The sequence below is a fragment of the Diuraphis noxia genome, unplaced genomic scaffold (genome assembly GCF_037042655.1).
Source record: "Diuraphis noxia isolate RWA-SAM2 unplaced genomic scaffold, SU_Dnox_SAM2 contig0003, whole genome shotgun sequence".
Lineage (NCBI taxonomy): Eukaryota > Metazoa > Arthropoda > Insecta > Hemiptera > Aphididae > Diuraphis > Diuraphis noxia.
Window position 1 is genome coordinate 69,027,103 of NW_028301713.1, and position 13,457 is coordinate 69,040,559.

At 26.1% G+C, this 13,457-nt stretch overlaps 1 protein-coding gene across 1 annotated transcript; it reads right to left on the reverse strand.

The window, feature by feature from the left end:
- On the reverse strand, window positions 1–8,133 carry LOC107166606 (N-acetylneuraminate (7)9-O-acetyltransferase). The gene is made up of 14 exons (XM_089223851.1): window positions 7,746–8,133; window positions 7,551–7,647; window positions 6,018–6,285; window positions 5,817–5,936; window positions 5,620–5,754; window positions 4,973–5,208; window positions 4,775–4,906; window positions 4,556–4,704; window positions 4,070–4,239; window positions 1,264–1,500; window positions 1,089–1,195; window positions 809–1,025; window positions 506–724; window positions 1–415 (listed from the first exon to the last, which is right to left on the reverse strand). Exons 1-14 carry the CDS (start codon window positions 7,909–7,911, stop codon window positions 290–292), a joined length of 2,379 nt encoding a protein of 792 aa, XP_089079977.1. The 5' UTR covers window positions 7,912–8,133; the 3' UTR covers window positions 1–289.
- Window positions 8,134–13,457: the final 5,324 nt, after the last annotated feature.

Genomic DNA, 13,457 nt, shown 5'->3' on the forward strand with positions numbered 1-13,457 from the left:
TAGGAGAAAATCACAAAATATATTTATTGCATTAATAATAATTTAAAAAATATAATATATTTGTTCATGTCAAAACATTTGATCCTGAGAAATTAATAGTACTAATAGTAATAATATGAGTTAACAGTTGCTTTTATAGAATATACAAATTAACAACTTTAATCTAAAACAATTTAAATATTACAGTATTTTGCAAATACAGTTTCATTGATACTACTTTGGGTTTTTAGTTGACATAAAAAAACTTTCACAATTGACAACTTATTGTGTATGCATAAACATATTGTATTTAAAACATACCGTCGTTTGCTCCTAATGGTATTAACAACAAGATGAAACATATAAGGTTACGGAATAAATCTTTATGATCAGATGGCACAGCATATGGTGTCAATTTGGTTGTAATATCATGTAACTGTAAAATTATATTTGCATTGAAAAAAAAATGATTTAGAACATGAGATATAATTAATTAATATCAATGGGAATAATGGGATATAATTACCTCATGACAGATACAAATAAAAATGAACGAAACAATTAAACCATTGAGTACTGGATAACCGGGCAATAATACAAGAACTCCATGAGTATCAGCTGCTAACCATATATGACACTGGCAAACCATTAATTCCAAAGAAATTCTGCCAAACCAAGCAAATAAACTGGAGAAACGTGTTCTTAAGACACCAGAAACATTACGTAATATAATATAACTAATTATCTAGAAATAAAAATAATATCTAATTAGTATATATATATATATATATATTAGTTTTTTTTATAATTATTTCATCTTGAATCTTACAGGAATGACTGATGTATATGATAATAATTCATAGCATTCTGTTTTATTCTGACACAGAATATTATAAACAGATGAGGCAATAAGTCCAATAAATGCAATGAATGAAGAGAATACAGCTAATCGAGGCAACACTAAATTACTGTGATTATTGTCATCAATTAAATTATAACGTTGAGCTAAGATGATGATAAAACTCAGTATTACACCATTAACCACACTAAAAAAATACATTTTTAATTATTGTAAATATTTTATACTGAATAGTGAATATATTTGTTACCTATAGCGGTTTAGTTTCCACCGATACCACCATTCATGAATATCATCGTCTGTAGTTACAAATAAGGCCTTCCATGGACGTGTGAGAAAAATTTTATCAAAGAATACCTAAAAATTAAAATTAAATATTATATATTTATAATTGTATGAAATATGGGTATTATAATTCAACATACCTCAGACATATAAAGAATGGTGATGAAAATAAACAGAGCTAATATTTTTAAAATTATATATAAGTACTGTGCCGGTCTTATTTCAGATGACGCTGCAGTAACACGAGGTGGACAAATTAAAAGTAAATAGAGAATGGTAAACCAAAATGATACTAAAGGTATGTAATAATAGAATTGGTATGGCCGGTTCATGCAAACACAAAGCACGACTGTCAACATGTTCAATCTAAATAAGATCTATAAAAAAAAATTATTCCAATTGTTAAGATTAATTATAGTTTAAATAATATGATAATACCATATCCATTAATTATAATACATTTTTATAATACAAATCTAATCCTATATCAGTACATTGATATTCAAAATTTTTTTAAATAACACAATTTTGACAAATATAAAAAAAATATATATATTCAAACATTTGTCTTTACTGGAACAATTTATTAGAATACAGAACATGATTCTTTGTTGATTTTCAAAGTGGCACCACATGCCAAACACATTCAAAGAAATTGTTATAGGTTAATAATATAAAAATAAAAATATTAATACAATTTCCTATTAGAAATAACAAATAAATACCTCAGGCACAATTTTACCTCAATTATATAAGATGTTGTTTTTTTATTTTAGCCTCATATAACATTAATATAATAAAAGTTAGGATGTTTATGACATTTACATAGATTTACCTCAATTATGCACATTAGACTAAATTAAAAATCTAATTGGTATGACGTAGAAATAGTTTTATCAAATTTTATTTGTATTTTCAATAAAAATATTTTCTTTGCAAATTACGAGTAACTATTATTAAAATAGTATAATTTTTTTTTAGTATATTTTACAAAGCTTTTTTATGTAAATTTATTTTACATAGACATTTTTACTAATTGAACAATCATTATAATTAATAAGAGATAGAAGTTGCACTCATAATTTTCCTTCGACTGTTTAGGTTTAATGTTGATTAAGTTTTAAATGGGTTATAGATAAGTAAGCATTAAAATCTAAAGATGTTAAGTGCAATTTTGTTGAATTTAGTTATTTTTAAAATGATATTAACTATTTTTTAATTTCGATCTCGTAATTAAACTTAGACTTTTACTTATAGGTTCCAAATCAAATAACGATTCAATATGAAAATTTAAAATAAATACTTTTAGTGCAATACAATTATGTTTAAGGTAGTAGTTTAGATTGTTAAAATAAAATGTAAAATAGTTTTTGTTTTTTTTAGATCTTAAATAATTATTTAAGAAAAATAAATAATCAATGATATTTTATTAAATAATTATTATAGACTGGTATGACCAGTTTAATGATGGTAGAATAAAATAATAAGATATTAAGACTGTGCGACAATATTAGTTTTAAATTTTGAATTATAAAAATATTTTTATTTTAATATTATTTATGTTGTTAAGGTACAGGTGCTAGCTTATATTATGTCCAATATTAATTTATAAACATACCAATAGGCATGGGCGCAACTAGGGTAAAATTTATGGGAGTGCTAAAATCTAAAGCACAATACGAGAACCCCCCCCCTTGTTTTAAAATCAGAAGTGTTACTGTCACCGATAATGTAAAAAATCGGTACAGAAAATTTGGGAGTGCTAAGCACTCCCAAGCCCCCCCCCCCCCCTAGTTGCGCCCATGCCAATAGGTAGGTGTTATTGTTGATGTCAATCTATAAAACCAATATCAAATGACAGAAAATACTTATATTAAAATAATGTATGATATATTTTGAATTAATAACACATTTTTTACAGTAAAATTTGATTGTCATGTTTGAGTGTGTTTTTAAAATGTAGTAACAATCAAACTACATGTAAAAAACCAATTAATGTGTGCCACATTTTTAAGTTGTATGTATGACATCATTGATATCCATTTGAAATTCAGATCAGTTTTGTGATATTGATAATGGGTAAACACAAATTAAAGTTAAGAAAAATTGTAATTTACACCTTTTTAAGGTTAGTTTATGTAAAGTCTTAAGTAACAATAATAATATATAAATAAAATATTATAATTATTATTTTAATAACATATCTGATATTTTTATCAAAAATTAGTTCAATTTTCTTATAATAATATATATAGATAAATTATAAAATAAATTTAGAAATAGAGGCCAACATTTTATCTCCACTATAAGAAATATTATTCTTATGCAATAAAATAATTACCATTCAATTTAAATTTAACATATCAATTATGGTGGCCAACGAGGACACTCAAAACCTACAATATTGCAAATAAATTTTCAGACTTTATAGACTCTTGTTACCAGAGGTTAAAGTGGGAAAAAATTCCAAAGGGGACTAATGTTTTCAAAAAGTTTTAAGCGTTCCATATATAATTTTATGTATAATGTCTAATGTATAAAATCCTAATTTGTTAAAGGGGACGCTTTTTAACCACCGTCAGAGGTAAGGTGACTGAGTCCTCCTGCGTCCCCCCCCCACTTTAACCCCTGCGTGTTACTCATTCAGAATTAATTTTATCATTTTTATTGAAATTTTGACAACAATTAAAATATCTCAACCATAACAAAATATGCTTAAAAACTATATACTTCCAAAAGAAAAAGAATAAAATATTATACCAAGTCCATTGAATATTTAATTGTAATACAATTAAAACATTTGTTCCATATCACTCACCTTTATCAGTTCTCCGTCCAGTAGTATAAAATTCACACAAGACCAGAGAATGATAAAGGAGTGTAATAGGAAAAAATAAATGATTAATGAGGATTTTATAAATACAATCAAGAAATTAAATGTTATACCTGAAAGTAACGAGTAAGTCCTGCATCACTTCTATGCCACATGTAATAAAAATGACCATAGCCCGTAAGAAATAGATATGCAGATATCATTATTTGAACATTATTTGCAATTGATGTTTTGATATTTGCTCCAGTTAGATTATATATTAAAATTATTAATTGCATCCAACCTAGAAATAAAATGTTTGATTTACTTATTGAAAAAAAAAATGTAACTATATTTATTCTAAAACAATATTTTTAATACTTTGAAAAAAAATATAAATCTAATTCAGTAATACATAGATCTACTAAGAAATTTTACACAATTAACACGTACTATATGAATTGTTATACATATTTAATAGATTATAATGAATTATGTATATGTTCAATTATGTATTCTGAAATGCTAAAAATTTCTATAATTTAATTATCTACACACATATAATATATATTTATAATTTTGGAAACTTGATTGAATTAAAAAAAATTCAAAATCAATACCTTTCCATTCGTCAGTTTGATCTCGATGAAGTACTTTTGTATATCTACTTTCTTCAGTGAAAAATAAGCCGAGAACAAATACATAACCAATAGGCAACCAAAAACTAGCATCAGAATAATATTTATTTTCTTTCATAAAAAAATTAGTTCTGAAAGTTAAATAATGTATACATCATAATATATTCAAAAAGAATAATAGATAAATCAATAATAATTTACCTGTCACATAAGTAAAAATAAATCATTATAAGACCCAATTTTGCGAGAGAAATCATTACTACATAGCTTGGTTCATTTTTAGATAACCTATTTTGTCGATATCTAACTGCCATTAGGATTCCAATGAAAATACTAAATACATACAAAATATCTCAAATATATTAAAAATATAAACGTGAGTATATTAAAGTAACTTACCAAATGATAAAAAAAACCAACATATAACTCTGTAATGAAGTATATGGTTCAGTACTTGAGCAACAGGTACCATCATTAAAATTCATATGATCATTGCAATATAAGTTTAACAAAATTTGAGCTCTTAATCGCAAAGATGCATTACTAGAATGGATACCATCTAGACTATCATTCATTTCCCCCTGTGACACAAGTCTTGAACTCCACCACATTTCAGCTGAACTTTTACTTAAAACCTAAATATTTTCAAAAATGTATTATCAAGTAATACTTGTACAATTTATACTTGTTCTTAAGACTCAGTTTTTTCTCATAAACGATAAAACAATAATATAAAATAATATAATTAAATGGTTGTTGTTATAATAGTTTATGAATTGTTAAAGTCGCATTATTATTTTTATTATATATTTTGCAAATGTTTTAAAAAATTAAAATAATATAATAGAAATTTTATTTTTTGCTGTATTTATTATTTTGGAATACCATTGGATATTAGTGTTAATGAAAAACTAAAAATAATTGTTAAGTGCATTGAAATAACAGCTTTAATTACATAGTTTTTGCTGACAATAAGCTTGATTCTCTGAGATTTAGTATAAAACATTTCCACAGTGAATTAATTATGTAATATATTATAAACTTACATCCATTGCAGCTTCATTGTAAAGATCAATTAAATTGTTAGTAACCATAGACATTGAACTATCAAGTTTACTCTCATCAACTGGTTCTTGCAAAACCCACAAAACTATTGATTTTGATGAAATATCATTGATTGGCTGAAATGAAATACATTAAAATGTATTTTAAATTGTATAAATTATACTTAATATTAACTTACCTTAATTAGTAGAGTAATATTAGCAATATAATCTTGAATGCCATTTAAGGATCCATTTGATTGAATGATGGGCCAAATAGCACTTCCAGCTACAATTACTCTAGGTTTATCATTTACATCCTATATCATACATCACTGTAAATTTTATTTTTATTTAGGTGATATAGTAAAAATATTTATAAATATGTTCAATTTACTTGCTTTCAATCTTTTAAAATATTTGATCATAGGATCTACATATGGACTCCTAAAAAAATTTACATCCAATTTCAGACGACTATCATGGAATAGATGATCAGAGTCAGAATAATGAGATGGTGTAAACTTTGAACTTTTAACCAACTGTGCTTTTGGTTCTATAGTATGAATTAAAGCATTATATATATCTAGTATTCTAGAATCACCAATAAAATGAAACAGGTTATGACTTCCTCTAAATGCTAGATATTTTAAGCAACGGCTACAGTCTCTGAAATAAATAATATTAAATAATTATAAATAATTATTAGTTAGTTTAATTTTTATGCATAAAAATCACAAAAACATTGAATACATAATCAAATCAACTATTAGTATTTTAATCTAATGATTTTATACTTGATGTTTGATTTGGCTTTTTATGATACAGTACGACAGTGAGTTTCTTTTGTTTGCATAAAACTTATTTTCAAACTTATTTAATACAATATATATTAGGCTGATATTATTTATGGAGATCATAAAATATAAGATTTTCCAAGATTGCCCTTCCGTACTCCACAATGTTAACATTTTTAGTACCTACATAATAATGTTCTTCTTTAAATTAAGAAATAATAATTTAATATTAACAAGCAGTTATTCAATTTTTAAGTTAAATTATTATAGCATTCCAAACATAGAGCAGCAATGTATTAAATATTCCTGAATTTTAAAAAATATTTATTTTTATCAATATAATGTATTGACTAGTCGTCTTACATTTTTACTGCTATTATGTTATAAGAAAAACACAAAACTATTTTATAAAACTAAATTATTATATAATATGATTAACATAAATTGATAAAATAATGAATTAAATTTAAATATTTTAAATATCGTATAAAAGAAAATATATGACAAATTGATATACATTTGCAGTTCACACACCAAAGTATAGACATATAATACACTGAATAGTTCTTCAACAAAATAAAGTTAGCATAAATCCATTCAAACTATATAATCATAACAGTTGATCATTAAGCAAAACTGTGGTAGAAGAATTATTTTCATTTGCTAACAGACAGAATTGTTTTACTCCTCAGTTCTAGCATAAGCCAGTTAATTTTGATCGGATTTTAATTCACCAATGTTTAAGTTCACAACGTTTTTTAATAAGTCTTAAGTCCAACTCTAATTATCAAAACAGTCCAATATAAAATATTTATACAATTTATTGTTTGAAATTAAAATGTTCTTTTTTTAAAATACTTTAAGCAGGTATAGTTTTTGTGTTGCAATTGCTTGTGATAACAATTGTGTTCATAATTAAATTTCATTTTAAATTAACAAAACTATATTCATCATGTGATCTGGTGATTATATTATCATGGATACTCTATTGTACCTATTCTTCCAATATCAGCGATATGTCTTGTGGACATATTATTATAATATGTGAAATTACAAACAGTCATGAGCCATTAGTACAGACTATTGAAGCTACAAAACCATTCCTAAAAAAAATTACTGAACCAAAATTAAACTTACAATTCACTATACTCATGCATCATGCAACCATATGGTTGCCAGCCCATGTCACCTTTGTATCGTCCGTCGGATAGAAGCCATTTGCAGGAATCTCTTGCTATAAAAATATATTAAATTATAACAAGAATACTTGAAAATACAATCAAAAGTTGTAAGTTGTGAATAACTAAATACTGCCTGAAATTGTATACTTACCATAAAACAAATGAATACAAGAATGGATGACAATAAACCAAAATACAAAGCATAATGCAATTTTCTTGGCATTTTTAGAGTTAAACTTTTTATTTATGTCGTCGTGTCTCTGAACGGACTCATTGCATAATAGCGGCGCTTCGTCAGTGATTTGATCATCGGCCATTTTCAAGAATCATATATAAGCATTGCTGATATTTCGATCACTATAACTGTTTTGCATAGATATTACTAAACAAACGATAAATGACAACTTGCATAGAATTAAGGTCTATATAATGAAAACATGTGAACATTTAATGAAAAACGAAGCAGAAAAGGAAAAAAAAACAAATTTTCACATTAAATAATTAAAATACTTTTTTTTCGGGAGTATGAGATCAGAAATCATTGCCTAATGACCATTGGGGCTAGAACAGTGTAGCCATATCGCACCAACCTATAATGCGTAAATACTATTCAATCCGAAATATTGTGTGGAAAAGACGTATACAACTACAGTTTACAATGGTGTACGATATTATCGTGGATAAAGAGCATGAAAAAATAAAAGGGTACCTCATAATTATTCATAATAAATAATAATATGGATAATTTGCCGAATAACGAAAGACCTATCTAATTTATGTTGAGAAACTAAGTCGTATGATATTTTGTTGCTATTATATAAATCCATTGGTTTTTAATAATTACTACATTTTTCTAATAAACAAATGATCAAACAATTTTTTTCTTCAATCAAAATGCTTACAAAAAATATATCTGACACTTCATATGCCGTTACTCATATTCATCGTACATCATTATAGCTGTTGTAATTTTAATATTTTATAAGCATAACAAGTTTTAAAATAAATTATATTTTGAATTTTAGATATAGGTACACCGCAATCTGGTTCTGTATAATGTAGGTAGCCTAGGTAGGTATGTAAATTATATATAATATACTATATAAAGACTGTAGGTAGCAGTGGCATAGAAATAGTTTTCAATTTATCAAAAATCATAAACCTATCGTATCTATACTCTATAGACAATTCATTTGATACAAAATGTTCAAAATTCAAGAAATTTAACTCTGTCCTGTGAGAAATCACGCCAATTTTCAGGGCCGGCAGAACTTTGGTGGGCCCTCTGTGGTTAATCTTATAATTCAATGTCACCGAACACAGTATAAAGGTGTGACAGCAATCACACCTTTTTTAAGGGATGGGTCGTGGGTGGTTAGGCGATACCATATTATAATAATAGATTTTGTCGAGTTGTTGGTAAAATTAAAAAAAAAATATCAATAATAAAATATATAAACTGTTGCCTGTACGTCCGTGTCTCCGTGAAGTTGGCCCCCCTACTTTGCCCAATCCGATCCAAACCTGTGCCAACATTTTGCAACTTATTTGCAACTATTTGCAACACAAATTTGGAAAGTAGCCTATACAAATAATTAATTTTAATACCTATATAATGTAATTTTAGTTCAATCATAGTATGTTTTGTAAATGATACTATTACTACCTATATGTTATATCTAACATATAATATATAAGTATGTCGTATTTATTCCTACTTATAAACAAAACTACAAAATATGTTAAACTACGCGTGCGTTAGATAAATGCATAAAATTAAGTAGGTATCCGTTAAAAAGTATGCGTAAATGCGTAATCTGTTATGATTATGAATATATATTATATATACTCGTACCTAATATCATAATGACTAATGAATAGTGATATGACTTGCGTGGCTGCGTTTCACATAATATTACTTATATATATATATATTACATAGCATATACTCTATAGTCCATATATGATATAGATACAAACATATTATTGAAATGGGTGTAAAACTCGACTTGAATGTTTCTTGTTGGCTGTTAAGTATAGGTACATATAAATGTACCTCAAACTCATTCATGAATAGATGTTTAGATACTTTAATTTGTAAATTATATAGTAGGTATCATAAGTCATAAAGACATAAGTTGTAGACTATAATGCCTATAATGTATAGCCTTATAAGACAAGTACTCTAATTAGTTTTATTAAATTATTTCCGTAATAAAGAAATATTATTATTAATAATATAATTATTTAAATATATAATGTATTAATGTATACTATATAAATTTATTAAATTATTAAATTAAAATTTACTAATGGAGTAACGGGTACGCCGGGTACGGTCTACTATGGTACTACTCTACGCGTAATGTATGGTGTATTGCATGGTGTCGTATAGGTACTCGTACTTATAAAACTTAAAACAAAGGAAACCATTTATTAATGGTGGCCTCCCAGAATAATTTTCTTTGGTCGGCGAACAAGAAAAAAAAATACGCAAAAATTGTTAATAATAGACGTTTTAGTGTTGTGTTACCTATAAATTTATAATTTATTATTATTTTAGTTCATTGTTTTTTCTAGAGCTGGCGGTATTTACAGTATACCGGTGAGTCACCGGTATTTGGAATTACCGGTATTTAAAAATACCGGTATTTGAATATTCCGGTATACCGGTATTTTTCGGTACGGCGAGTAAAGATACGGTATTTATCGAATGTACGGTATTTACCGAAGAGACGTTAATTATCAAAGAGACGGTATATACCGAAGGAACGGTATTTACCGAAGAGACGGTATTTACCGAAAAATACCGAATTACCGGTATACCGATAGAAACCGGTATGTAAATACATACCGAATACCGGTGAGTGAATTTCACATACCGCCAGCTCTAGTTTTTTCTATATTCTTTCCTGGCGGAGGTTGTCAAGTTTCTTGGATAATCTATGTCCTAATTCTGTAACGATGCCCGTAACAAAATACTAAAGAATACTAAAATATATTCAGGAAAAACCAAAATAAGTAAATGAAAATTTGTTAAATTTATATAGTGACCTTGGCCATAGTGACCGTCTTCCTTTGATTATATTTGATTACTTTTAATTTTTTTTTTTTCTAAAAATGTTAATGAAATTATTGTCAAATGTCAATCAGTTAGTATTCATTCAGTCAAAAAGTAGAAACTAGTAATACATGTATCCTCACTTATTCCTAATACATTTTTATTGTAGCTATTTAAAAATAATAACGTTAATATGTAAGAACGATGTTTTATTATATGCTTTTAAAGTTTATATTTTGACAAAACCACAAGTTATTTCAAATCTGTAGTTAAAAATGTATAAAATGTTTAATTTGTATAGCTAAGCTTGATAGGGGCTTTTTTATAAGTAGTTCATATTTTTACCAAAAAATTACTGACCCTTTTAGGAGAAATTATATGCAAGTAAAAATGTGTTTTTGCAAAAATGAATTCAACTAACCTGTTACATAGGGCCCATAGGGGTATAGATAATTAATAGTTATGGATTAGGTATAGCTAATCCGACGAGATATACATGAATGATGAATTTACTTTACGTTCTTGCTTACTAGTTAAAACTTGATGAATATTTATTTTTCTAATTTTCTAATTATATGGTCAATGGAGAGGGCTAAAGCTCGTTAATTTTCCGCTGTAAACTTCACTGATTTAAGTACCTTCTATCTATGTAAAACTTTCATATACCTACCCATAGTAGATATCCCAATTATCCCATTATACTTGTTCGATATGTATTATATGTGCATACACTATTTAGTAATAATATTTACATTTGTGTTACCCATACCATTTATAATATAATGGTATATTAATATCCATATTATTTCACAGTTTATAAACATTCATTATAATTATTTGTTGGTTACTTACCTAGTACCTAATATTAATACTTATTACTAATTAGCATATAATATAAATTAGAAGTACCTATAATACCATTGTATCCATATGACACGTCATTATTCATTATACAAATTTATTAATCACAGAATAAAATAAAAAATTACATGATAAGTAGGTACCAATTCAATACATAAATTATATTAGAATTGTCTGACTCGTACTATCACACATAAACATACAACCTACCTATATTAACTATAATAACTATATCTATTATTTATAATAATATACAGGGTGTAACAGAAAGATATGACAGATTTGTGTAAGATTTACATGTAAATCTGTCATATCTTTCTGTTGCACCCTGTACATAATAGGTATATCCACAGACTGGCTAGTGGCTATAACAGGATACTATATACAATAAAATATATGAATTGTGTCGATATATTCACCTGAATAACTTTTACTCCCTATTCACTTAGGGCCAGTTGTACGACCGTTTACGGTTAAACTTCGATTATGCTTAATCAGCTGATAACAGATATTTAACCGTGCAAATTCGGCCGATTAAACTCCGGTTAACTTTAATCAGAGATGGTACAACTAGCCCTTAGTGTTTAAAAATTTCATGAAATTTAAAATAGTGAAATATTTAAAATTAATTGAAATATTTCAGTATTTTAATAAATTTTGTTTTTTTTTTTAAATAAGTTATTTTTACGTATTTAGTTGTCATAATTTACTTTAATAATTTTATACTACTGAAGCCAATCACTAATTACCCATTACCTACCTACTTAATAGTGATGGTTTTTTTTGTTGATATTATACCTTTAAAATAGTATTCAACATTTTTAAATTGATAAAAAAAAACATACAAAAATGTTTAAATGATACTATATTAAGTATATACTGAATGCTCACACTAGTGCACCATAAACTTCTATAAAATTATATACTTATTATAGATTTACATATACAAATATAAATGTGGTATGCAGGTACATGGCCAAGTTTTTAATAGAAATAATAGTGATAACTAGTAGATAAATACTGAATATAGTTTAGTTCAGTAGATATACCAATATAAGTTATAATTGTTATAAGTTTATATGATTGGCAAAAATAAATTATTAACTGTCAACAGTGTAATAAATAATACTACTTTTATTATAATATATTTAGTCACAACTCACAATAATAGAAGTAATAGAACCATCATTGCATTGTCGTCGATGATAAGCCATTCCCGGGAAAAAAAAAAACAATTTTTGCTATAAACAGCCGAAAACAAGACCCTAATTTAATATAAATTGTATAATAATATCATATACCTAGTATGATTATAATATGTCAACCATAGTATAAGGAATTATATATATATATACTATGCTGTCAACCATGGCACTCATTGCATTATTATTGTTAATATCAATGATTATACCAAGAACTCATGGACTGTACAATAATTGTATTAATTATTGTTTTATTAATTATTAATAATTGATAAATAACAATCATTATAATTTGTTTTTAATAAAAAAATACAATGTTTCACGTTTTTGTGAAATATTTCAAACACTAGATTCGCTAGATAATAACAGTATATACATAGCCACATAGGTTAGTAAACTATACTTCTTTCATCAGTTTAAAGTGTTTACATATATTATATATAATATAAATTCTGTGAAGTGGTCTGTGATTAGTATTTGTGCGTTGGTTATTAATCCATATTTTGAAATTATATGGTCATTCATTATTTTGCAGCGCTGAAGTCAATATAAACTACTTCTTAACGAACTGAACATAAAACGCGTACCTATACAACATTACAACATCAAATATACGCTTCAACTATATTATGGTTGTTATGTCGATTCAGTGAGGTACATGTATATTAACAGTGTTTTATTCGCAATAAACAACGTATGGAGGTAAACATTCATAGGGGTTTGACCATATGTTTATGAA

What these genes read in the sequence shown, in the direction of transcription:
- LOC107166606 (XM_089223851.1), bottom strand. Translation starts at nt 7,911, where the DNA reads ATGGCCGATGATCAAATCACTGACGAAGCGCCGCTATTATGCAATGAG. An exon ending in TTGTATTCATTTGTTTTATG is followed by an intron (nt 7,648 to 7,745) that starts GTAAGTATACAA and finishes ATATTTTTATAG; the next exon opens with CAAGAGATTCCTGCAAATGG. An exon ending in TCAAACTGACGAATGGAAAG is followed by an intron (nt 4,240 to 4,555) that starts GTATTGATTTTG and finishes TTTTATTTCTAG; the next exon opens with GTTGGATGCAATTAATAATT.